Here is a 24067-nt window from a genome sequence, read left to right as displayed (position 1 = left end):
CATCAAAGAGGACCGATCATCTTCCTCCTATCCTCCTATCATCATGCCGATTACATGAGCGGAAGTGTGTCAACATGGCAGACTTCGTAAATGTTTTAGGGAAATCACGTGAATTCCTTCAAAAACCTTCCTCTCCAGACCCACCACTCAGAATGCTTCCAAATTTGGGTTACAACATTAGGCCAGGGTCCAGACAAGCTCCAGGTCCAGACAAGCTCCAGGTCCAGACAAGCTCCAGGTCCAGACAAGCTCCAGGTCCAGACAAGCTCCAGGTCCAGACAAGCTCCAGGTCCAGACAAGCTCCAGGTCCAGACAAGCTCCAGGTCCAGACAAGCTCCAGGTCCAGACAAGCTCCAGGTCCAGACAAGCTCCAGGTCCAGACAAGCTCCAGGTCCAGACAAGCTCCAGGTCCAGACAAGCTCCAGGTCCAGACAAGCTCCAGGTCCAGACAAGCTCCAGGTCCAGGCAAGCTCCAGGTCAAGGCAAGCTCCAGGTCCAGACAAGCTCCAGGTCCAGACAAGCTCCAGGTCCAGACAAGCTCCAGGTCCAGACAAGCTCCAGGTCCAGACAAGCTCCAGGTCCAGACAAGCTCCAGGTCCAGACTGTCCAGTGGTTCTCTCTATTATTTTTTTATATTCCCCAATTGTTTCTTTCATTTTCTTCTTATCTGAGCAGTCGAAGATCACAAATTGTTCTCTCTCTCTCTCTCTCTCTCTCTCTCTCTCTCTCTCTCTCTCTCTCTCTCTCTCTCTCTCTCTCTCTCTCTCTCTCTCTTTCTCTCTCTCTCTCTCTCTCTCTCTCTCTCTCTCTCTCTCTTCTTCTATAGCATTGTAGTTATTTTCAACAATCAAATAAAAAAAACAATGTTCATCTAATTTTGTGCCTTGCCAGCTGGTCGATTGGGATGTTACCCACTCACTGTGTGCAAAGCAACCTTCTCACCTGTTTTCTTCCCCAGCCCCCTTCATTCTTCTGTGACGGTCTCTATTCGGTACACAGGACACTGGGAGAACCAGCACGACGACTCTTCAGCACGAAGGGGAAATCCTTGGATTCGCTGGACCCGTCACTCTTCCCTAAATCCAAGGCCTAGAGCAGCAAGGGCAGCAGGTGAGGGGCGTGTCTTCTTCGCTGTTGGCGTGGTCACGAAGAGGTGTGTCGAGGGATACTTGTGAAATTTGCGGGAAGACTGAACCTTAACCTCCCCTTCCTTTTGCAGAAACACACCGTCTTTCTTTCCATGTTGATTTCATCGTGTGACCATTCGCCGTGACCGTTTGAAACAACTTGGTCCGGGGGCTTCCCGTAGCCCTCGTCGCAAATCTTGCTCCGTACCATGAGATTTGTGCTGAAATCTCACCTCACCCGTAAGATTTGTGGTTAAACCAAACGTACCGTGGGCCCAAGGCCTTGCGGAGGCATTTTGTCCTGAGTGTCATGAGAGCATCTTGAGTGTCTCATAATTGGACTGTCGAGTTGGATTTTTGACTCCGGACTTGTGCAAGTTCAAGAATATTCATCACTTTTACATCAGTTGAAACGACAACAGTTAAAGAAAGTGCAAGTTAAGTTGTGACGACATCATGACATCACGAGTCAGGAGATAGCAAATATATTTCTTGTGCAACTCACTTTAAGAATCCTTGTTTTGAACTCCTAAATAGTTGAATCATGTTCCTTAATTTCATCAAACTGTTGAAGAGAATATGGCACAAGGTTGACCCAGCTGTGCTGGCCTCTATCTCCTTGCTTATGCCCTCCTTCCCTGTTTGACCCTTCGCCTGGGGTCGTGCCCTTTGGTGGCTGGAGGCCTTGTGCCTGCCATGTTTTCCTTGTTGGTTTCCTGTTCTCCCAAGCTGTTAGGGTTCGGGTTCGTGGAAATGGATCTTGTTTTTGGCCCTTTTTGATTGTGGCCATCCAGGTTGGTGTCTTGTGTGCATTTTTGAAAACATTTGTCCAATTTAAAGTTCTTTGAAAGGACTTTCTGGTTCTCAGCTTCTATTTTCCTTCCTCTTCTGTCTTTCTTGTTGGTCTGACACAGCGTGCTCCTCCAGGCGGGTGCGCGCACCCTTGGCTCACTCACTTTTTCGCACTCGCCTTTGCCCTCTTCCCACCCTTTCTCTGTTTTAAAATTGCTTGCGTTTCGTCAGGGGCAAAAACACACCGCCACGCTTTGTTGCGCACCGATCGTCGGCTGGCAGCCGACAGATATCTCGTTTCATCTGGTGGAGGTGCAGCACAGGCACGATGGGCCAAATGGTCCCCTTCTGCATCAAAGTTCCGTGTTGTAAATGCCGCCACTGTCGATTCGTTCTAATTTGGCAATTTTCTTGCTCAGCTCTGGACACGTTACCCTGCTGGAGATACGCTTGTTGATGATGGGATATGATCCGAGCCGAAGATGGAAAGGAGCGACACGAAAGGTACGGTGAAGCGGAGGGGATTGAAGGGTGTGATACGGTATGAAGAATGGCAAAGAGAAAAGGCCTTTAGAGTTGAGGGGTAGTTGCAGGACATATTTGGAGAGATGCACGTCATTTATCAAAGCAATGAAAAGTCAAAGGAATTCATTGAAAAATATTCTTGGAGCAAAAAAATACTTGCTGGAGCACGACGGACAAGTAGATCCACCGGCTACCTGGCACCTGGCCATACTAAATATTTATTATGTGAGCGCCAAAGCTTTACTGCTGGTTAAAATTCCTTAAAATTACTACAAACTAGTTAGCACAGATTACCTGTGTGAACACACTGTTGGCTTTTTTTTTTTGGTCTTGATCTCAGGATTCAAACCTGTCCGCCGTGTTCTAACAACTACTGTGTAGATCTCTGGCGTACCTGCACCATTGAACCTGCACCTGTATACAATTCGCAAGCAGCAATTGAGAGACCGACTCTCGGTGGACTTGCACTTGCACACGCGATCCTAATCTGAGATACCGTTTGTGCAAAGTAACTTCAACAGGAAACCAATGACAACAAAACAAAAAAGGAGGACATATGAAAGCACCACCGTGACACGACCACCTCCACAAACCACGGTGACGGTGTACACCACCATCGACCTGGTGACCCCGGACGTCGTAGCTAGGCACTCGTAAGTACCGCAGTGCTCCGGTTTGGCGGCGAGCACCGCCAGCGTGTTTGACCGCAGGATGTAGACATCACCGTCGTCCACGACCCTCCGGTCATGTCTCCAGGCGAATGTGCTCAGTAATGTAGGTACCGGGCAATGCAGCTCAAAGCTCCTTTCCTTCTGGACCACTTTCCTTCGAGATGCAACTGTCGGGACACAAATTGCGTTGGGTACGTATCGAGATGAAAGGTCGACAAAGAGGTCTAGTTAACGAGTCGGGGAGTAAGACGAGTGGGAACTTAGTAAACAGTATATTCCACCAGGCCAACAAAGCTGATCTCACCGGAACGCATCTCCGGATGTAATACAAACGTGAGACATTTCACAACTACTGTGCTCTGCATTCGCTGCTGTTGGCAGATTATCTGGAATTGAAATTCCAGATGAGGTGTTGTCATCACGCACCGTCCCTCCGTCCGTCTCCTATTTCGACTTCTCCGGCCAAACCGCTGGGTCGGTCCGGCTGAAATTTTGCGGCAACGTTCCTCTCCTGACTGGTCACAGGGATTGTGAAGCTCGTTCCGGTCACGTGATTTAAAGTATGTCAAAATGGCCTACTTGTTAAATTTCTTGAAAAAAAACCTTCTCCACACCTACCAGTCAGAATGCCACCAAATTTGGGTTACAGCATTCGGCCAGGTTGGGGATGTTAAATTGCGGAGGTCATGCCGATCACGTGACCGGAAGCTTATGAAAATGGCTGACCAAGTCAATTTTGGGGAAAATCGCGTAAATTTGTTCAAAAATCTTCTTCAGACCTACCAGTCAGAATGCTTCCAAATTTGGGTTACAACATTAGGCCAGGTTAGGGATGTTAACTTGCGGAGGTCATGCTGATCACGTGACCGGAAGTTTGTCAAAATGGCCGACCTAGTCAATTTTGGGGAAAATCGTGTAAATTTGTTCAAAAATCTTCTCCAGACCCACCAGTCAGAATGCTTCCAAATTTGGGTTACAACATTAGGCCAGGTTAGGGATGTTAATTTGAGGAGGATCATGCCGATCACATGACCGGAAGTGTGTCAAAATGGCCGTCTTCGTCAATTTTTGGGGAAATCGCATAAATTCGTTCAAGAATCTTCTTCTCCAGACACACCAGTCAAAATGTTACAAAATTTGGGTTACAACATAAGGACAGGGTCCTGAAATGAAATTGCGGAGACCGTGCCAATCACATGACCGGAAGTGCATCAAAATGGCCGTCGCATAAATTCCTTCAAAGATCTTCTTCTCCAGACCCACCGGTCAGAATGCCACCAAATTTGGGTTACAACATTAGGCCAGGGTAAGGATGTTAACTTGCGGAGGTCATGCCGATCAGGTGACCGGAAGTGTGTCAAAATGGCCGTCTTAGTCAAATTTTGGGAAAATCGTGTAAATTCGTTCAAGAATCTTCTTCTCCAGACACACCAGTCAGAATGTTACAAAATTTGGGTTACAACATAAGGACAGGGTCCTGAAATGAAATTGCGGAGACCGTGCCAATCACATGACTGGAAGTGCATCAAAATGGCCGTCGCATTAATTCCTTCAAGATTCTTCTTCTCCAGACCCACCAGTCAGAATGCTACCGAATTTGGGTTGCAACAGTAGGCCAGGGCCCAGATAAGCTACAGGTCCAGTGGTCCTGTTTTTCTTGTTGTTGTTGTTGTTTATGATAAGGCATTTGGTACGTTGTTAACAACAAAGCAGTCTGTAATCAAGATAATACAGGATTTTCAACATGATGTAATCCACCCCATAATGCTCGGCGCCACATTCGCAGAAATCCCGAGAAACAGAGATGTTTGGGGCACCCTATAGTATATTGTGTGTGTACGAGATAAGGATTGTCACCGAAAATGGCCCAAGAATCACAAGTTCTTGGTCAGTATTTGTGAGGTGTGTGTGTGTGTGTGTGTTTGTTGTTGGTTGTCATCTTTATATGCAGGTTTCACAACATGGCACACAGACCTCCCAGGTCTCAAAGTATCCACCTCCGTTAGTGTTTGTGTGTTTGTGTGTTATCCACGACTGCAGCTCGCTTGTATTAAAACAAGACATGGTAGGAACTCGACACCTCTCATCCACGAATATTTCTCGTATTTCCAATTTCCGCGAGTCTGAATTGCATTCAGAAACACAACAATTATGGTCAACCATTTTGAAATTGCCACTCTTTCGTCTGAATGCTGAAACATGTTTAAAAGACGATTTTTCTTCGAGATTTCTTTCTGCGAGCAACGGCAAGTTAAAACTTCCCCAGCGAGCAGAAGCGAGTCGCTGAAAACGTACACGGCGCGTGCACGAAAGGCACCACAATACAACCACAAGGCATTTCCTTCGCACAGCAACGCAACACCGTACCTTGAGCCTCCCAAGAAGGACATGAAGCTGAAGCATTTCCGTTCTCCACATCTTGCAGCCATTCCCTGGTAGGCAAGAGATAACAATCTCTGACGTCATGTTTGTGAGCAAGATTTATACAAACATGGGAATGATCATACGAGCGGTGAATGGTACACCCACGGCGTGATGAGGAGAGTAAATGGAGGTTCCCAGTTAAAGTCAAGGTGGTTGTACATGTAGAGGTTATCTAAGGAGCGGAGGGATGAGGTGGGGAGGGGGTTGATAAGGCCGAAAAGCAGACAAATCACGGTTCTCTTCCCATATCAACAGAAGTTACCCTGGTCTACCAAGTAACAGGAAATTAAACTTCAAAATTTAAGCTTTTCTTTTTTGCCGATGAGAAGGAACTGAAAGGGATCCTCGTAAATGTGAAACCAGGTCCAAACATCTTTTAAAAACCGCTTCAGTCCTGGTCCAAGGTAGACCGATGATTGTGGTCACACATTTACAGGATACCTACTCCTCGCTCCTGCATGCTCACCTGTCCCGAGTACCGCGGTCCCACCTGGAATCGGAAGCGATCCCCACACGTCGGCATCGATTGGACGACGGGTCCCATGCGCAATGAGGGTCACGTGCCAATAGGCAGTCGTCGCACGTCTGAAACATCACGCAGTTGGCAGTCCGGAGCTGCAACACCTTGGAAGCTGAAGTGACGTAAAGTGCACCCTGCATGGAGAAAAAAACAGGTCCGGGTAAGATGAGGACCTCCAGGTGTTGAAACATCACTTACGAGGTCGAAATAACGGTTGGTGAAGACGATGATGTGGATTATCAAAATAATCGAAAGGTTCAGTGACCGAAGGATCATTGGAAAGACGATCCTGACCTCGGTGTGCAACAATAGCTCAGGTGAGCCGGAAGTGAGAACACAAAGGTGCTCTTCGATGATTGGAGGGAAGGAAATCGCAGGTTGGCCTTACCAGTCTTCTCGTGGCATTCCCACCTTTACCCGTAACCCTCAAGTGAACCTGTACGACCAACAATTAAACTAGTAATAGGCGTCCACAACCACCCTTGACCATGTTGTGAAACGTCTGCCGAGGCCCTCACTTTTTTCCTTCTGTCCTCAATTTTTTTTACCTTGATTTGTTTTTGACTTCGTTTCCTCTGCAACCGCTTCAGCTATTGGCACAAAACTTTTAACATCGGAGGTCCGACCCATGGATAATTATTGAACAAAGTCACATGACGATTGGATGGAAAGTGCGGCCCGCATCCCAAAAAGTCTGTTTTCTGTAAGCATGGGTTGCAGGGTGTTTCACGTATCAGGAACAGACGGCCTCCACCTCGCAACAGTGGTGCACACCTCACGTGGGTCCAGCAGGAGGTTGCGGACTGGCTGGTTGTCTGTAAACAGGTGCAGCTCCACGAGCAGGTGCACTTCCCCATCCATGTGGACAGCCTTGTGTAAGATTCCTGTGTCTGCGACCGGAAAGGGAATGCAACGAGGAAGAGAGCACACAAAACAATCCGGGACGGTGTCCGAGTCAAAGCAAGTTGTACACGTACGAGTCGAAACGCGAAGGTGAAGACCAGGTAACATTTTTGTGATAAAGTCACATCCTTAGACTTTTCCCTTGGGAAGTAAAACTCTGCAGTCGTTCACCTGGATACCAATTTTCATCTCAGGTGGAAATTCCAACCAGTGATTCATATAAAAATTTTTTTTTGGTGAATTCGTGATCAATGTACTCTAACTTACGTGATCCAAGGACGTTAAGAGACGATTGACCAGGAAATATCATATGTGTGAAAACTAACGGTCCACGTCGAAAGGCCCGACGATGATTTTTTGGTGAAACAATGTGAACACATTGACACGCGATGGCATCCTTCGGAAGCTTGTGCGTACAAGAAATACACGCTTTGTCTGCAGGTACCCGGGTCAGTCTGTTTGTCCCTTTCCTGTCCATGGCTGCGGTTTTTTTCGATTGTCAATGGAAATCGCCCCAAACAAGGCATGAAGACACTCCGAGTGAGGGGCCAAGGGAAGGTGAGATAAAGATAAGGAAAAAGCAAACATTTCTGGAGCTTATCAAGTGAAGATAAGTGGCGGGCTGGTGTTCCGGCCCAAATGCGGCAACACTACTCCATGAGGGGACAACAGTTCTCCTGTGCAGGTACAAAACAGCATCAGGAGGTGACGACCTCTGCGCTCGACAAAAGACGAACAACTCGCTTGGAAGCAGTCTCAGCGATCCCAGAAATGTATTTATCCTCATGGAGGTTAGAGGACCTCTATAAGACAACTGCAGTCCCCTCGTGGAGTAGTGTTGCCACATTTGGGCCGGAACACCAGCCCGCCACTTTCATCTTTACTCGATCGGCTCCAGAAACGCGTGGTGAACCTGATTGGTGCGGACATGGGTTCAACTCTTCAACCGCTCTCTCACCGGAGGTCAGTTGCCACTCTTCGTCTGTTCTGCAGATATTTTCATGGAAAATGTTCTGCCGGACTTCCTGACGTGGTTTCTCCCGGACCAATGTTTGGACGCAAGCTCTTGCTTTGCATTTCTGAGCACGATGTGGATTTCTTACGAGGCGCCATTTTGTATGAATCTCGATGTTCCACGCCGCTGAGAGCGTGACCGGCAGATTTCATTGGTCGAGATGGCGTAATAAATTGTCCAGGTACTGCGAACCTGGAGGTTTTTGGAAGTGCCAACAAGGTGATTTGTGTTCGACAGTGTTCAAATATTTAATTAAATTTAAATACAATCAAGATTTTAAAGGCTGTGCGAAAAATAAAAATTCAGAAGTTTACCGCCATTGACGCGCCATCTTTTACACCACCTGATTTAACAAGTGAAATCAGTTCTAAGTACCTGTTGTTTGTGTCCATTGTGATATCGTTCGAAAGAGTAAGTTTCCTTTTTGGAATTATTTTCAATTTTGTTCGACTGCCAGACAAGCGGACAGAGTAAATAAATTACCCTAAACGTCTGTGCAAATTTGCGATCGGGACAAGATTCCGTGCAATTTGCCAAATTCAGAACGAAAGTCCTGATCGAGTGCAGGTTCGTGTTCCCATTGCTGTTGTTGTGGGTTCAAAATATAACATTAAATTGAAATTCAGTTGTTCTTCGATTGTAGACCGAGGTCTGCAGACAGACAAAGTGAACCAATCGCTTAACCACTCATTGCGCTTCACGAGCGGGGTTACCCACTTATAACCTTACCAGTGCCCAAGTACAAGACGTCGATCTGCCGGCCGGACAGGGTGTTCAGCCTCTCGACGGCCAAACGAGTGTAGCGTGCGTTTGAGGACAGCAAGAGAGGAGTGCGAGTGCTCGGTTGTACAGGTGCATCCATCAGCGTGTGGACACGCAGGTATTGCAAGGTCACATCGGGCAGTGACCATGAGTGTTGACCTTTCAAGCACTACACCAGCACACAAAACAGAGCACGTCCTCATTAATTCATGAAAACGGATTTCCAGGCTCCTGCGTCACCGTACGTGCGGCGATTGGATCGTTTAACGGACAAAACAACGAGGGATCAAATGTTTGGGTGGATTTTTGAGCCCAAAGTTCGAGGCTTGTACGTGCGTGGATTCCGGACCGGTCAATAACCTGTCCGGGTCTCGGCTCGGGGATGGGATCCAAGGAAGTCGCACAACGGTGGTCTTCGAACGCGCCTGAAAACACTTCGTGTACCGACTTCATGTCGTACTTGCACACGGCAGACAGCTTGCCCCTGTCCGACACAAGGCAACAAGGAAGGAGATTATTCTCATAAAATGTACATTCACCAATGAACAGTTTGGCCATTGTCTGACTCGTCGGTCTAAATCCGAATGAAACAGCAAAACACACCAAAGCATTCTGTCTGGGTCATAACCACTGAGCGTCTGGCTTGTCCAAGTACCGGGAGATCGACAAATGGCTTCCGGTCAGCTTCCTGAGCCGTAGCTCCGTTGTTTGAAAACTCCTTTAGATACCCCACGGGAAGTTCGTCCAACAAATCACAAATCAGGAAGATCCGAGCACTTACTCTTGGGCGGTGAACGTCGCATACAGAATGGTCTCCTCGCCACCACGACCTCGACCCGTGCGCAATGGGAACACGTCCTGCATGAGGCTGAAATCGAGGCCTTCGGAAGGGAGCGAGCAATCCAGCTGGGCCTTGAGGAAGGAGGTCCACTTGCCCTCGAACAATCTTGGGCTACCACCTTTATCACCCTGCGAAGTACAACATGGCCACCGAGATGCCATCGAGTGTCGGCAAAACGATTCCAGCGGATAAACTGAGAACACACCTGGAGATTCACAAAAAAAACTCCGAGGCCACGTAAGGAAACCGATGAGAGATTCACATCAATCCCAGGACCACCACACCTGTACACCTGTACGGTACTATTAGGGTTAGGTACAAGTGGTAGAACGGAAGAGTGGAGAGAGTAGCGAAAGAAGAGAAAGATGATGGGAGGACAAGGGAGTAAGAGAGTGGAGGGAAAATACAGGTAAAAGGTGTGGGTGTCTATCTCGTGTCCCACAACAACCCAAAGCTATTCCAACCGCAAAATGGTTTCTCCACCTGCAGACCCAGAGTCAGGAGAAACGTTCCGGGAGGTGAGGACCGACCTTGCACACGCGAGCGATTCGAGGCACCATCGTCCGGCGATGCGTCTTCAACTCAGTCGTCCTCTCGTTGAAGAAGAACAACACTTTATCATCTTCAGAGCTGTCCGGGTCCTCAGGTATGAACGCGGAAGCCACAAACCTCGGATCTATGAGGACCAGTTCGCCGTTGTTTAAACCCGCGGTCCAGGGAGAGGCAACAGACCGACAAAATCCGACCGACGGGAAACGTCCGAGTGACAGATAAAGGTACACGGAGCACCTGTCGGCCCGCACGAAGACCCTTGCAGAGGCGTCACCCTCTCCTTGTGAAAGGTCTTGACTCACCGTTGAGCCTGGAATTCTGACGTATGGGATTGACATCTTTGGTCCAAGTTCCCACAGAGCGCTGGATCACGTGCTCCGCGCCCAGGTAGTCGATGGACGTGCCGGTGTACAGCTGCCCACCTGGACAAGCATAAAATGTCGGTTGGGGAACGTTCGAGAAAGAAAGTTTGCACGACGCCGAAAATGTGTCCCTGTCGAACCAGAAAACCTGTGCCGTGATCAAAAACGCACTTTCAAAGGTCCATGTGGAGGAGAGAGCAGGATCATAGGGAGAGATCCCTCGACCATCCAAGAGAGCAACATCACCGGACTGCTTGCGGACCAGTGAGAACGTCTCGAGGTCCTAAAACGGTGGACGGGGGTGACCAAAGGGGGGTGGAAGAGGGAGTGGGGTAGCAGCATGTGAACTGTGAAAGTCGACTATGTGAAAGGTGGGTGTTGAGGAGGGGACATGTTCGTACGTAATATATGTACGGACCCTGACCCATGATCAAACGACTCCCCCAAAGAAGGAAACAACTTACGATGAAGGCACACATTGGTTTGAATGCGTACGTCCCACAGACGAGGAGATGTGTGTCGTTCACCTCCTCAAGAACGCGGATGAAGTTGAAACAGTGAGTCTGCACGCGAGGCAACACGACAAGGGAGCGCGACCTTTTGTAACCGATCACGTGACAAACATGTCAATTATTTATTTACTACAAAACTACCTCAAAGGGAAACAAAGAGAACGAACCGTCCATGACCCTTAACCCTGATGGATGACAAAATATAGATTTATTTATTAAATTTTACAACCTGCATCGTCTCTTAACCGGTCAATCTTGGTAACAAAAGGTAAATGCAGGATGGAAAACTAGTCCACCTGTTGAAGGCTCGTGCCCACCTGTGTTGGCAGACAGGTAAACAAATTGATGTGAACACACCTCAATGAACGTCTTGTTGATTTCATGCATTGCTAAAAGGCTAAAGGAACAGGTGAGGCCTGACAAAGGGTTACAGGTGCACCGACTGAAAAACGATATGTAAAGGTTGGGGTGAAAAGAAGAGAAAAAGAAGAATCGGACAGGTGGAGAAAACAAACGTGCAGGTGTGGCTGATTGTGGAAGTGTAAAGGTCCTTACGATGACATCACGTTGTTTCCTTGTGCACTCCTCTTTTACGTCCAAAGGAGGACTCCAATGAACCTGTAAGAAGAATTTCAGAATCCTCTTTGGCACTCGATGATATCCGTACACTGTGATTCCTGCACTTGTGAAGTTTTTTTAAAAAAAACAATTTTTACCTTTCTTTTTTCATTCTCTCAAGAGCGAGGCTCATGGAAGAGCAAGCTCGAACTGACAGTGGGATAGTGGGGAAACAACTGGGTACAAGCAACAAAGGAATGAACAGGAAAAGAGGAGAGAGGACGTGAGTGTGGGTTAAAAACTAGATGTTGTGGTATTTGTAAGCATTAGTGAATGCCTGGAAATGAACGAATAAAATTGACAGTTTGATGTCATGTATCGGTAAATTGTCATACAAACCTCTTTATGTAACGAGCTAATCTTGACTGTCGATGGCAGTATTGTACTGTAAACTGCCTGGTGACATTTTGAGTGAGTGAGTGATATTTTGAAAGTGAGTGAGTTTTTTTGAGTGTGAGATTTTGAGTGAGTGAGTGAGATTTTGAGTAAGTTTTTTTTGAGTGAGTGAGATTTTGAGAGTGAGTGAGTTTTTTTGAGTGAGTGAGATTTTGAGTGAGTTTTTTTGAGTGAGATTTTGAGAGTGAGTGGATGAGAGTTTGAGAGTGAGTGAGTGAGATTTTGAGAGTGAGTGGGTGAGATTTTGAGAGTGAGTGAGTGAGTTTTTTTGAGTGAGTGAGATTTTGAGTGAGTTTTTTTGAGTGAGTGAGATTTTGAGAGTGAGTGGATGAGAGTTTGAGAGTGAGTGAGTGAGATTTTGAGAGTGAGTGAGTGAGATTTTTGAGTGAGTGAGATTTTGAGTGAGTGAGTGAGTTTTTTTGAGGAGTGAGATTTTGAGAGTGAGTTTTTTTGAGTGAGTGAGATTTTGAGAGTGTGAGTTTTTTTGAGTGAGTGAGATTTTGAGAGTGAGTGAATGAGATTTTGAGAGTGAGCAAGTGAGTTTTTTTGAATGATTGTGATTTTGAGTGAGTGAGTGAGAATTTGAGTGAGTGAGATTTTGAGTGAGTGAGTTTTTTTGAGTGAGTGAGATTTTGAGAGTGAGTGAGTTTTTTTGAGTGAGTGAGATTTTGAGAGTGAGAGTGAGATTTTGAGTGAGTGTTTTTTTGAGTGAGTGACATTTTGAGTGAGAGAGTTTTTTTGAGTGAGTGAGATTTTGAGAGTGAGTGGGTGAGATTCTGAGAGTGAGCGAGTGAGATTTTGAGAGTGAGTGAGTTTTTTTGAGTGAGTGAGATTTTTAGAGTGAGTGAGGAAGATTTTGAGTGAGTAAGTGAGATTTTGAGAGTGAGTGAGTGAGAATTTGTGAACTTGCTGGAACGTTCTCAGATTAAACTTCCAGCATGGACTGGAATCGCATTTGCTGGAAGTCACAGTATTGTTCTGTGATACTATATAAATCCACGAGGGGGAGGTGTCGTGAGACGGGTGACACGTGATGAACGCTGTGTTCGATCGTTCGCGTACTCGATGAGTGAACGAGGTGTTAATGTCCAGAGTGGTTGTTAACACGTGGAGCCGATCACAATCAGGTTGATTAAAACTCATTAAGATGGTGTGGAGGGAAAGAATTCCTTTGAGCTATGGAATCATCCCAGAGGGGCCAGAGAGAGAGAGAGAGAGAGAGAGAGAGAGAGAGAGAGAGAGAGAGAGAGAGAGAGAGAGAGAGAGAGAGAGAGAACACAACGCGACAAGACTCAATGGTTCGACAGCCACAGAGGATGAGGTGGACACGCGTGAGTTGGGCCGGCAGATCTGAGACAACGCACGGAAACAACTGAACGCAGGAATCGGAGTTGGACATTGTATGTAACGATGAACTTCCTCATCTGACTTTGTATCTGCTGATGAAGAAACGTTATAAGTTTCAAAATACAAGTTGCACAAACGTTACGCTGTTGATGTGGTCAATGAAACGTCACTCAGAAGTCACAGACACCAACTGACAAAGATCCATCTGAGTGGTAGCTGACCTGTACGTTTGTTCATGACCTTGAATTGCAGTCGTTAGAGAATGGGCTGGGGGTTCGGCACCACGAACAACACACGTACACCAAAGGGAAGGAAACCCCAACGGAGCGTGTAAACCGCCGACAGTGAGGAAACATTGAATTCAACAAGTCAGACGGTTGGGTTTGGAAGGGTTAATGGGCTAATAAAGATCACGGGTCAGGATGGGGGATGAGAATAGATGATGCTGTGTGCACCCTTTTCGGACGAGAACAAGCGTCCTGGTAAGGGTAATGGGTGCAGTACCTGGGAGTGCAGCTCCTCCGTCACATTCCTGGGGTTCAGTGCCAATATGGTGTCACGTGCACCCAGGTACAGCACACCTCCACCTGCGCTCATCCTCACAATGGAGTAGTTGAAGATCCCGGACTGAGAGAAGGTTCCCACGACGTCCCATTCTGAAGGCGTGACCAAGTGGGGAGGGACGGGTGGGGGTTGGGAAGGAAGGAGGAGGGAGGTACGTCAGGCAGCCTCAAAAACACACCTGAAACAGCAATGCACAAAATGTTCAACTTCTTTATGTCAGATGAAATCCACATCGGGGTTGGAAGATCCAAGATCGGGGCAAGGTGACATAGGTGTTGGAACTCTGACGTCACGTCCCTTATCCTTCAGATCGGCAGGCAACAGTAACTTCCCTCTCTTCAGACCTTGAGAAACATCATCATTTGCCATCATATGATAGGATAAGACCAATTTGGGCAAGTATGTTTGTCTGCAGCGTTTGTCTGTCTGTCTGTCTGTTTGTCACACGATCTTTGGCCACAGTTTTCAAGCAATGGGTCTGAATTTTTTCGTGTCCGTGGGAGAATGGCCAAGGACAGCAACGCTTAATTTTGGTGAAGATCCGAATCCGGATCTGGATACGAGAATTATTTAATTTTTGAAGTGATTCTTCACCATTGAGAGAGACGGGGCCAAAATAACTATACACGTCATGATATCGCAGAAAGTTGTGGACCAATTATGACAAAACGAGGTGGATGAGTTGGGGAGATCACAAGAACAAGTCGATTCGATTTTGGTTCAGGTCCGGATTCAGATCCGACCGATCGGTGGACACAAAATGTTTCGTGTTCAGCCTGGCGGAGCTTAGCACTCCACGGATGGCCGTTCCGTTTTGCCAAGTGTCTCACTGTGAGTGATTTTTTTCATTGTTATTATTATTATTATTATTATCATTATTTTGTACGCAGCCTGGAGCTGCCGGTTGCAGCATTGCAGGGAGAACGGCTGTGCCGCTCATACAGTGCGCCCTGTTCGCAGTAAGCGGTACTCATTTCGCCGACCTCGAAGGATGGCAGGCTGTTGACCGCCACGATAATGATGGCCAATGTCAATTTCAGAAATAGGAAATTGATTTTGGGAGTCGGGTGTCGTCCACACGGCACACGTAAACCGAGCCAACTCAGCTTCTCTCTCGCCAGATGCTGGGGCTCCGAACCATAGGGGAGAGCAGCACTCCACGGACAAAGGCCTTCTAGTCTGAGTACAGGGCTTTAAATTTTTCAAGGAAACATTTGGAATGACGGATGACGTCCAGCCTGTGGCTGGCTTTGGAGCACAGCTGTACTGTGGTTGGCCTACGAGAGGTCATGGCTGGTGATGAGGCCTACGAGTTCAAGAGATTAAACCTCTTCCAGCGGTTGATCATGGAATCGGACAGGTGGGTTCGCTTGATGATCCTTCGGGAGCAACGAGTTGACTGTGAGATATCCATCTCTCAGAACATCACGTGTGCTTCTGCGGGCCTGACCCTCGAGGTGTTCGCGTGGAAATTCATCATCAACAGGGTCGAGAGGGGTCAACCCAGTCTCAGCATCCACTCCACTCATGAGTCTGTAAACCCGTCAGCAGCATCCTCCTCTATCCCACCGCACAACCTCGTACATCATTTGGAGTCATTGCTGGAAGAGAAGGTGTAATATGTTGTTTTTAAAATTGTTTTCAAGGATAAAAGTCGGAATGGTGGAAATAGAGAGAGACGTTCACTCACCATTTAAAGTCTTGTTGACCCGTGGTCTCAGTGCAAGCAAGGCAGTTGTGGAAAGAGAAAGCATGAAGGTGGCGACGCTCATGATACACAAGTTCCGTAGAACCCTCACGGTCACCATGTCTTGGAGTCAGAGGAGGATAGGGAAAGGACAAAAGGACAGGTGTGAGGCATACAAGGTGAGGGAGGGGCTTTCAGGTAATTGTTCACATTGAGGAAAAGCACCGACCTGGAGTTCATTCACAGAATTAAATTAAACAAATAGGAAGTAGAAAAATCAAAAGAGGGAAGGATTGCCACCGCGTACCTCGTGAAGATGAGTTACGAGGAAGACGAACACGCCTGGATTAATTAATTAACACCTGGATGGAAGGAGGAGGACATTTATTCATTAAACTGTTAAACCACCAACTTCAAATCAAATAAAATGATAATTTTTTATAATCAGTGTAATATTTAAATAATGATGATAAATAAAAATAAAATAGACGTCTGGGTCGGGCTGGGGAGTCATGGATTCACTCGATCATGGGCTGTGGCTCTGCCGGTACCTGTGCGGGAGGATGAAAGTCCGAGTCTTCAGGTCCTTGGTGCTTCCAGTCCTGCTCTCCGGATGTGAGACTCGGACTCTGACCAGGGATCTGAGACGGAGACTTAATTCCTTTGGTTTCAGGTCTCTTCGGAGAATCCTTGGCCATCGCTGGTCGGATTTTGTGTCCAACGAGCGGTTGCTGAGAGAGACTCGGATGAGATTTGTTACCTGCATAGTCCGTGAGCGTCAGTTGCGGCTGTATGGACACGTGGCTCGTTTTCCTGACGGTGATCCTGCTCATCGGACTCTCTCAGCGAGGGAGCCTCGTGAGTGGAGGAGGTCAATGGGCCGACCACGTGACTCGTGGTTACAGCATGTTGATCAGCATCTCAAGGACATGGGGATGGGCCAGGCATCTGCCCTGGGGGATGGCCACAGGCAGGGAGTTTTTATCAATTCGGATGGTCGCGACACTGGGAGCCGACGTTAGTCTGTAGACGTGGAAGAGGGCCCCACAGTGTCCTCCGCGAAGAGTGGGCAAGCTATCGCCGGCACCGCAGCCAAATTACAAATTCCTACCCGAACTACTGCCGGGAAGGCAATGGCAAACCACCCAGTGAAACCCTTGCTGCTTCGACCGCTCCGTGAAGAGCGAGGTAAAGGCCCAGTCACACCTTGACGTTTTAGCCAGCAATGGCAACGTATCAAAATGTATGTAAAACGTTGGCTTACGTTGAACTTTTGATGTTTTTTTGAAAGATTCGGACGTATTCATAACGAGTTGGTCGTATGCATAACATATTAATTATGGACACAGAACGTTTCGTTGTCTTATAGATAACTTATACCAACGAATGCTTAGCCTGTTGTCGGCGTTCACAACCTATGCCCAACGATAGTCTAACTTGTGCATAGCGCGCTGCACGTATCGCCGACGATCACGTGGCGTAGCCCATTAAAAACCTGCCGCACAACGATTCAAATCATAACCGCCGGAGAAATGGAAGTGTCAACATCGCAGTCACATCTTGGCGATCTTGCCAGCGTATGCCGACCTCTGAAAAATGAGTCTAAAACGCTGGCGCACGTCGAATACGGTATGGGTAAGTTTGGTATACGTGAATAGAACGCTAAAGTACGCTATCATACGTCGAAGTAAGTGGAGTACGTCTTGTAATTTTAAACGTGTTAAAAATTTTACGACGTACTGTCCGTATGCCTCACACGTTCCGCATGCGATGGGAATAAGTTGTACGCACGATATGCGAACGTTGGCACACGTCGACAAAAGTTACTTGTAAGTTACTCATAAGTCGAAACACGTCGAGCTCATGTCTAGCGTACCCGAAAGTTATTTCTAACTTATGAGTAACGTGGTTTGAACCAATTCCTTCCGTATTTCCAACGCACATTGACGTATGTAGACGCATTTGATTGACGTCTTCCGGACGACCAAATAACTAAATGAACGTGTTTCTAACTTACAACTACCGTATAATGGCGTATTGACAGCGTTTAGGGGAATTGGTATATAAAAATGGGCTTCACACAGGAGGAACCCGTCAGTGTTCCAGACTCCATGGTTTTTTTTTTTTTTCTTCGGCATGACGGTGATGTTGACACTTCAATTTCTAGTGCGGTTATGATTTAAATCGTTGAGCGGCAGCCTATTAATTATATTATATTATAACGGCACGAGAAATCGAAGTGTCAACATCACCGTCATACCGAAGAAAAAAAACCAAAACAAAAAAAAAACCAAGGAATATGGAACACTGACGCTAAACATTACCTCGACGTGTTTCGACTTATGAGTAACTTACAAGTAACGTTTGTCAACGATCGCATAACGTACCTAAAACTAATGGCCAGCATAGCGGAACTTGTGAGCCATACACAGGAAGAACTGCGAGCCGGGATTTTTACCATCAAACCTCCATCCTCATTTAAAGGTCCCCTGACATGCAAAACTTTCTGGTTATTTATATATAATATTAACTTGACCTTCCAAGTGAAGAAATCACCCGTTTTTTGTTTTTTTTTTAATCAAAAATGGGATAATTAGAGCAATATTTCGATCATTTCTGGTGCTTTTCACAACTTGCTATGCCCCGCCCCGAAAAAAAGTTGACTTCAGCGAATCGCAGCGTTGACGTCACAGACAGAAACTCGCACAGAGTGGATTGACTCGAGATCTCGAGAGTCGAGACCAGCGTTTCTCAACGTTTTTAGCAGCGTCTCGCGTAGCGTAGTGTGTCAGGTCGCATCTCGTCTCGTGTGTCAGGTCAGGTTAGATCTGTGACCTGCTACAGGTACCATGTAAACCTGTACTAACCTGTTCCATGGTCGGGTTGTCGGCGACTAAACCGTCTCCCCCACCAGGTTTTCTGGTGAGGAGGGTGTTTGGATATGGACACCCAGCAGGATTAAAAACAAAACCTGTCAAAGGGCGGAGGAGCTCCTTGTGAGCCAGCGGCCATCCATATCTAGTGCCCAACTGTGTCTGCGGACGTCCTCCTGCAGTTGGGTCACTTCTTATTAGGAGGTTGGAGGCAGGATTTGCACTCCGGCCACCGTAAAACCCTTCATTCCGCAAAACACAAAAAAATCTGAAAACCCACTCCGTGGGAGTACCTCCTGTGCAGCTTTCCCTTCGCAGGGCAGCTCACCGGATGACGGGATTGGGGCAAAGCCTTCGGGACCCCCAATCTTTGATGAAAGGAGGGAAACCATGGGGTAACATCCCTGGGTCAGACTGCGGGAGAGTGTGTCGGAGTGGTGCTGAGGTGTCGTCCACCAGCCGGCGGTCTCCTTGGGTTAACCTGAGGCGGTCCCTTCGGGTGGGTGCCTGGAATGTCCTATCCCTAAGAGAGGATGATCACCTGTCTCTGTTATCATCTGAGGTCAAGCGCTTGGACATCGGGATTGCAGCTCTCTCTGAGGTTCGGAGACCGGATTGCAGCGAGATAATGGTGGCTGGTTCCACCTACTGTTGGTCTGGTCGCTCTGGTGGTTACCATACCCAAGGAGTTGCTGTAGCTGTGTCCAATAAGCTGACCCCAATGATAATTGAGGTAACACCGGTCAACGAGCGGATTGTGAGATAAAGGATTCGTCACTCCTTAGGTGTCATTTCCCTGGTCTCTGTCTGCTCAGATTGAGGCGAGTGATCTCACCGTGAAGGACACATTCTACGCCACACTCGAGTCTGTGGTTGATCAGTGCCCCAGACGAGATACACTTCTAGTCTTGGGGGATTTCAATGCATCGACTGGAACTGATAGGGATGGTTATGAGATGTGTGTTGGTCCCCATGGGTCAGGAACTATGAACCAGAATAGCACTAAGTTCCTTGACTTTGCAAGAAGTCATGGACTTAGGGTGGCTGGTTCATGGTTTCAGCGCCCACAAGCTCATCGCTGGACTTGGTATTCCAACGCTGGCGGTGTGGCAAAGGAGATTGACCATGTCCTCGTTGACGGTCGCTGGAGGATGATCCAGAACTGCAGGGTCTACCGGAGTGCTCAGTTCCTCAATTGTTGTAGCAACTCTAAAGCTGCACCTTAAATCCTGGAGAATGGTACCATCCCAGCCGAGGCTGGATGTTGGCAAGCTCAAGGATGAGAGAGTAGCTGAGGAGTTTGCGAACAGGCTGAGTGGACATTTAGGGGGTCTGGGTGCTTTTGTAGGTCCTGAAGAGTTATGGATTACCTTCAAGACCATCGTCCTTGATGTTGCCGGTGGATGCCTTGGAGCTCACCGCAGGGCAAAGAAGAATTTTGTCTCTCAAGGGACACTGGATACCATTGACCAGAGTCGCAGGGCCAGGCTGAATGGCAGAGCTGAGCTGTTCAGGGAGCTGAGGCGTAAAACTGTACGTGCACTGAGGGTGGACAAGGAGGCCTATGTGCGAGGAATCTGTGAGGGGTAGAGCATCACCTGTGGACAGGTGATTCTCGTCCCGCTTACAGGGGAATTCGCGCATTACGTTCATCCAAGCCCATCCCTCGGAGCACTGCAGTTAGGGCAGGGAGTGGTAGGCTCTTGACAGAGAAGTCTGAGGTGAAGGCCCGCTGGGCCGGTTACTTTGAGCGGTTGTACCAGGCTGATCCCCCAGCTGTCGAGTTGGACGTCAAGGGTGTTACAATCCCTGTTGCTGACCCTCGAATCAACTGTGGTCCACCTTCGCTTGTGGAAACACGGGCTGCGGTGAACCAGTTGAAACGGGGCAAAGCTCCAGGGATCTGTGGCATCCATGCCGAACTTCTCAAGGCTGGTGGAAATGCTGCACTCGTGTCGTTGCATGCAGTTTTGTGCTCTGCCTGGAACACAGGCATCATCCCAACTGACTGGAAGAGGGGCCTTGTTGTCCCTCTCTGGAAAGGGAAGGGTGATCGCCAAGACTGCAACAACTACCGAGGGGTGACGCTGCTCTCAGTGCCGGGCAAGGTCTTTGCTCGGATAATTCTCGATAGGGTTCGCCACCATCTGCTTGAGCACCAGCGTCCGGAGCAGTCAGGCTTTACACCAAAGAGGTCAACGATTGAAGTGTTGTATGAATGACGTGCATTGTGAGGACAATGACACCAAAGGGAAGGTTTTGTCATCTCAGCAACTCTGACCATTGATTGTGGCGAGGAAGGCAGAGGGATTGGTGATGACGATGGAAGGCTTGAGCCGGTGTTGGAGTCGAGAGCCGGTGTTGATCTGGGTCTGTTTTCAATGTCGTCCATGATGGTATGGCGCTCACCGGGAGGGGATATCTCACGAAACGTGCAACGGGATGGGCGTACGGAAATTGGCCCAATTCGAGGTGTCTTCACCGTCCTCTGTGTAATCCAGCTGCAGGGACCAGAGTGTCACGTGATACTCCAGTTAACCCTTAAAACGACAAGATGAACATGCTTAACATGACATTCCACATTACCAGAAACACCAGGTAGGTTGATCATAGGTGGATCAATAACACCAGGTGGGTTGATCATAGCTGGATCAATAACACCAGGTGAGTTGATCATAGGTGGATCAATAACACCAGGTGTGTTGATTATAGGTGGATCAATAACATCAGGTGGAACAGGGGCACTGCCTCAGTGACACAATTGCACTTACAGAAAAATGATGCAACCAGCAGGTACAGGTTTCACACCTTTCATCAACATGAAGGATATTTCATGCCATAAGTTACCATATTCCAAATTCTAACGGTAATGAAATATTAATGAAATGAGACACCGCACTGCAGACAAAGAAATAGGATGGGACACCGCACTGTACTCGAACCTGGAGCTCTCTCTGTAGTTCTTTGTGATTCGACGGTGTCGTGTGTCCCAACAATCCGAATCGAATCAAATCCTGCCATTTAAAGTGTTCCAAGGTTCTGATAAACATCACCAAGAAGTTCGAGAGTGAATTGTTTCCGTCCAATACGGGTTTAGACCCCACGACAACGGGTCTGCGGGTTTTCACAAACAAAACGGGTCAAACCCCGAAAATCCGGGTCACTTGCCATGTTCGTGTGTGCCAGAGTCGAATGTACATTGAAGGTAAACAAGGATGTGGTTTATAGACGGAGAGACGTTCCTGTGTACCCGTTACTCACCGCACACACCTTCCTCACCGGGAGGTTTGAACCCACCTCTCACCAACAAAAATGGAGTCTCAGCTTCACAGGTGCAGAGAGAACACAGAACGGCGAGCAAGGGCGTCCACATCACCAGGGGGAAATCGGACCAAGTCCTCAACACACGGACCAGAGAGAGAGACAATGAGACAGAGAGTACACAATAGGAGACGAGCCGAGGGAGTAAGACACACTTGGCAGATTGAAGTGGGCGTGGCTTCAAGTGGGCGTGGCTTCAAGTGGGCGTGGCTTCAAGTGGGCGTGGCTTCAAGTGGGCGTGGCTTCAAGTAGGCGTGCCTTTGACTCCCCCGGGGATGTAAACAAACCGACCCGACTTTGAACCCAAAACTCACTTTTAAAGAAGAAATGATGATTTATTTATTTAAAAAAACCATCATCTTTTGTGTTTTCCATGTAATGGTCACGACACGCACGATGACCCGAGATCTCTCCGGTGAAGATCACAGAACCACCACCGTGGACCCCACGAACGGCTCCGATGGAGGAAACGCGGTCGATCCAGGAGGGGGGGGGGTTCTCCCTCGAACCGCAGGTCCATGGTCGGTTCAGCCGAGGTTTCGGGTTCTGGACGCGGTACGTGACGTTCACTCCGTACCGAGAACTTGTGCTTCCCGTGCGGGGTCCGTGCTGATCGCTCCACGATGGACACAAAATGGCTGCCCTGAAGTCACCTCTCCCACGTGGAACGCTGCGCTACATCCGATCAGCGTGAAAAATTTTGAAGGTCATCTGGGGATAAATTGATCAAAAGAGCAAAAATTATGACGTCATCGGGCACGTGGTTCAGCAGCCATGTTTAGATATTAAAACAAAAAATTTTAACTTCAAAAATCTCCGAAACAGCCGATGAGGAACAAAAAGTTGTTCTACTTGATTTGAATTTAATTTTTTTTAATTATAAGATTGCCGCCAGAAGAGTTGGCTCTTACCAAGACCTTCTCAAGACTATTTGGGGTAAGTATTCCATGAATACCATCGACCTACCTCTGCTATCTCTTCTGCTGAACACCTTTACAAGCAACCACTAGTCATTGAGGTTCCTTTGGTAGAAAGGTATTTCGTGCAATGTTTGTCACTCGAATGAATTTGTCGCTGGTGGTATGGAGATTGTGAAGTGTGGGTGGTGGTGTATGGGTCTTGGTGTTTAGGAGCTGGTTTGTGGGTAGTGGTGTGGGAATAGTGAAGTGTGGGTGGTGGTGTTTGGGTCTTGGTGTTTAGGAGCTGGTTTGTGGGTAGTGGTGTGGGAATTGTGAAGTGTGGGTGGTGGTGTATGGGTCTTGGTGTTTAGGGGCTGGTTTGTGGGTCGTGATGTGGGAATTGTGAAGTGTGGGTGGTGGTGTATGGGTCTTGGTGTTCCGGAGCTGGTTTGTGGGTCGTGATGTGGGAATTGTGTAGTGTGGGTGGTGGTGTATGGGTCTTGGTGTTTAGGAGCTGGTTTGTGGGTCGTGATGTGGGAATTGTGAAGTGTGGGTGGTGGTGTATGGGTCTTGGTGTTTTGGAGCTGCTTTGTGTGTAGTGATGTGGGAATTGTGAAGTGTGCGTGGTGGTGTTTGGGTCTTGGTGTTTTGGAGCTGGTTTTGGGGTAGTGATGTGGGAATTGTGAAGTGTGGGTGGTGGTGTATGGGTCTTGGTGTTTAGGAGCTGGTTTTGGGGTAGTGATGTGGGAATTGTGAAGTGTGGGTGGTGGTGTATGGGTCTTGGTGTTTAGGAGCTGGTTTGTGGGTAGTGATGTGGGAATTGTGAAGTGTGGGTGGTACTGTATGGGTCTTGGTGTTTAGGAGTTGGTTTGTGGGTCGTGATGTGGGAATTGTGAAGTGTGGGTGGTGGTGTATGGGTCTTGGTGTTTAGGAGCTCGTTTGTGGGTCGTGATGTGGGAATTGTGAAGTGTGGGTGGTGGTGTTTGGGTCTTGGTGTTTTGGAGCTGGTTTGTGGGTCGTGATGTGGGAATTGTGAAGTGTGGGTGGTGGTGTATGGGTCTTGGTGTTTAGGAGCTGGTTTTGGGGTGGTGGTGTGGGAATTGTGAAGTGGGGGTGGTGGGGTATGGGTCTTGGTGTTTAGGAGCTGGTTTGTGGGTAGTGATGTGGGAATTGTGAAGTGTGGGTGGTGGTGTATGGGTCTTGGTGTTTAGGAGCTGGTTTTGGGGTAGTGGTGTGGGAATTGTGAAGTGTGGGTGGTGGTGTTTGGGTCTTGGTGTTTAGGAGCTGGTTTTGGGTAGTGGTGTGGGAATTGTGAAGTGTGGGTGGTGGTGTACGAGTCTTGGTGTTTAGGAGCTG

General features: G+C 47.9%; 1 protein-coding gene across 7 annotated transcripts; it reads right to left on the bottom strand.

Annotated features, from left to right (window-relative positions):
- Positions 1–1871: 1871 nt before the first annotated feature.
- On the bottom strand, positions 1872–22511 carry LOC147006757 (semaphorin-4B-like). 7 transcript variants are annotated; one of them, XM_085867902.1, is made up of 18 exons: positions 21753–22511; positions 21434–21605; positions 20773–20992; positions 15926–15980; positions 15622–15741; positions 13872–14023; positions 11562–11624; positions 10959–11057; positions 10666–10777; positions 10435–10554; positions 10111–10256; positions 9521–9708; positions 9100–9223; positions 8707–8908; positions 6834–6949; positions 6006–6193; positions 5483–5547; positions 1874–3282 (listed from the first exon to the last, which is right to left on the bottom strand). In XM_085867902.1, the coding sequence occupies exons 5-18, from the start codon at positions 15737–15739 to the stop codon at positions 2927–2929; spliced, it is 2049 nt and encodes a 682-aa protein (XP_085724028.1). In that variant the 5' UTR covers positions 15740–15741; positions 15926–15980; positions 20773–20992; positions 21434–21605; positions 21753–22511; the 3' UTR covers positions 1874–2926. The 7 variants fall into 7 exon arrangements, with proteins under 7 accessions (XP_085724033.1, XP_085724028.1, XP_085724029.1 ...); XM_085867903.1 differs by lacking the exon at positions 20773–20992; XM_085867904.1 differs by lacking the exons at positions 20773–20992; positions 21434–21605 and having other exon boundaries at positions 21789–22511.
- Positions 22512–24067: the final 1556 nt, after the last annotated feature.

Source organism: Eptatretus burgeri, unplaced genomic scaffold, assembly GCF_056783735.1.
Source record: "Eptatretus burgeri isolate ZD-2024b unplaced genomic scaffold, Ebu_testis_v1 Ebu_testis_scaffold_3154, whole genome shotgun sequence".
In the NCBI taxonomy this organism is placed as follows: domain Eukaryota; kingdom Metazoa; phylum Chordata; class Myxini; order Myxiniformes; family Myxinidae; genus Eptatretus; species Eptatretus burgeri.
Note: the sequence above shows the minus strand (reverse complement) of the source record. Positions and strands in the feature narration are given on the sequence as shown.

What these genes read in the sequence shown, in the direction of transcription:
- LOC147006757 (XM_085867902.1), bottom strand. Translation starts at nt 15,739, where the DNA reads ATGGTGACCGTGAGGGTTCTACGGAACTTGTGTATCATGAGCGTCGCC. An exon ending in GGAAACAACGTGATGTCATC is followed by an intron (nt 11,058 to 11,561) that starts GTAAGGACCTTT and finishes CCTCGCGTGCAG; the next exon opens with ACTCACTGTTTCAACTTCAT. An exon ending in TCAGAATTCCAGGCTCAACG is followed by an intron (nt 10,257 to 10,434) that starts GTGAGTCAAGAC and finishes TGGTCCTCATAG; the next exon opens with ATCCGAGGTTTGTGGCTTCC.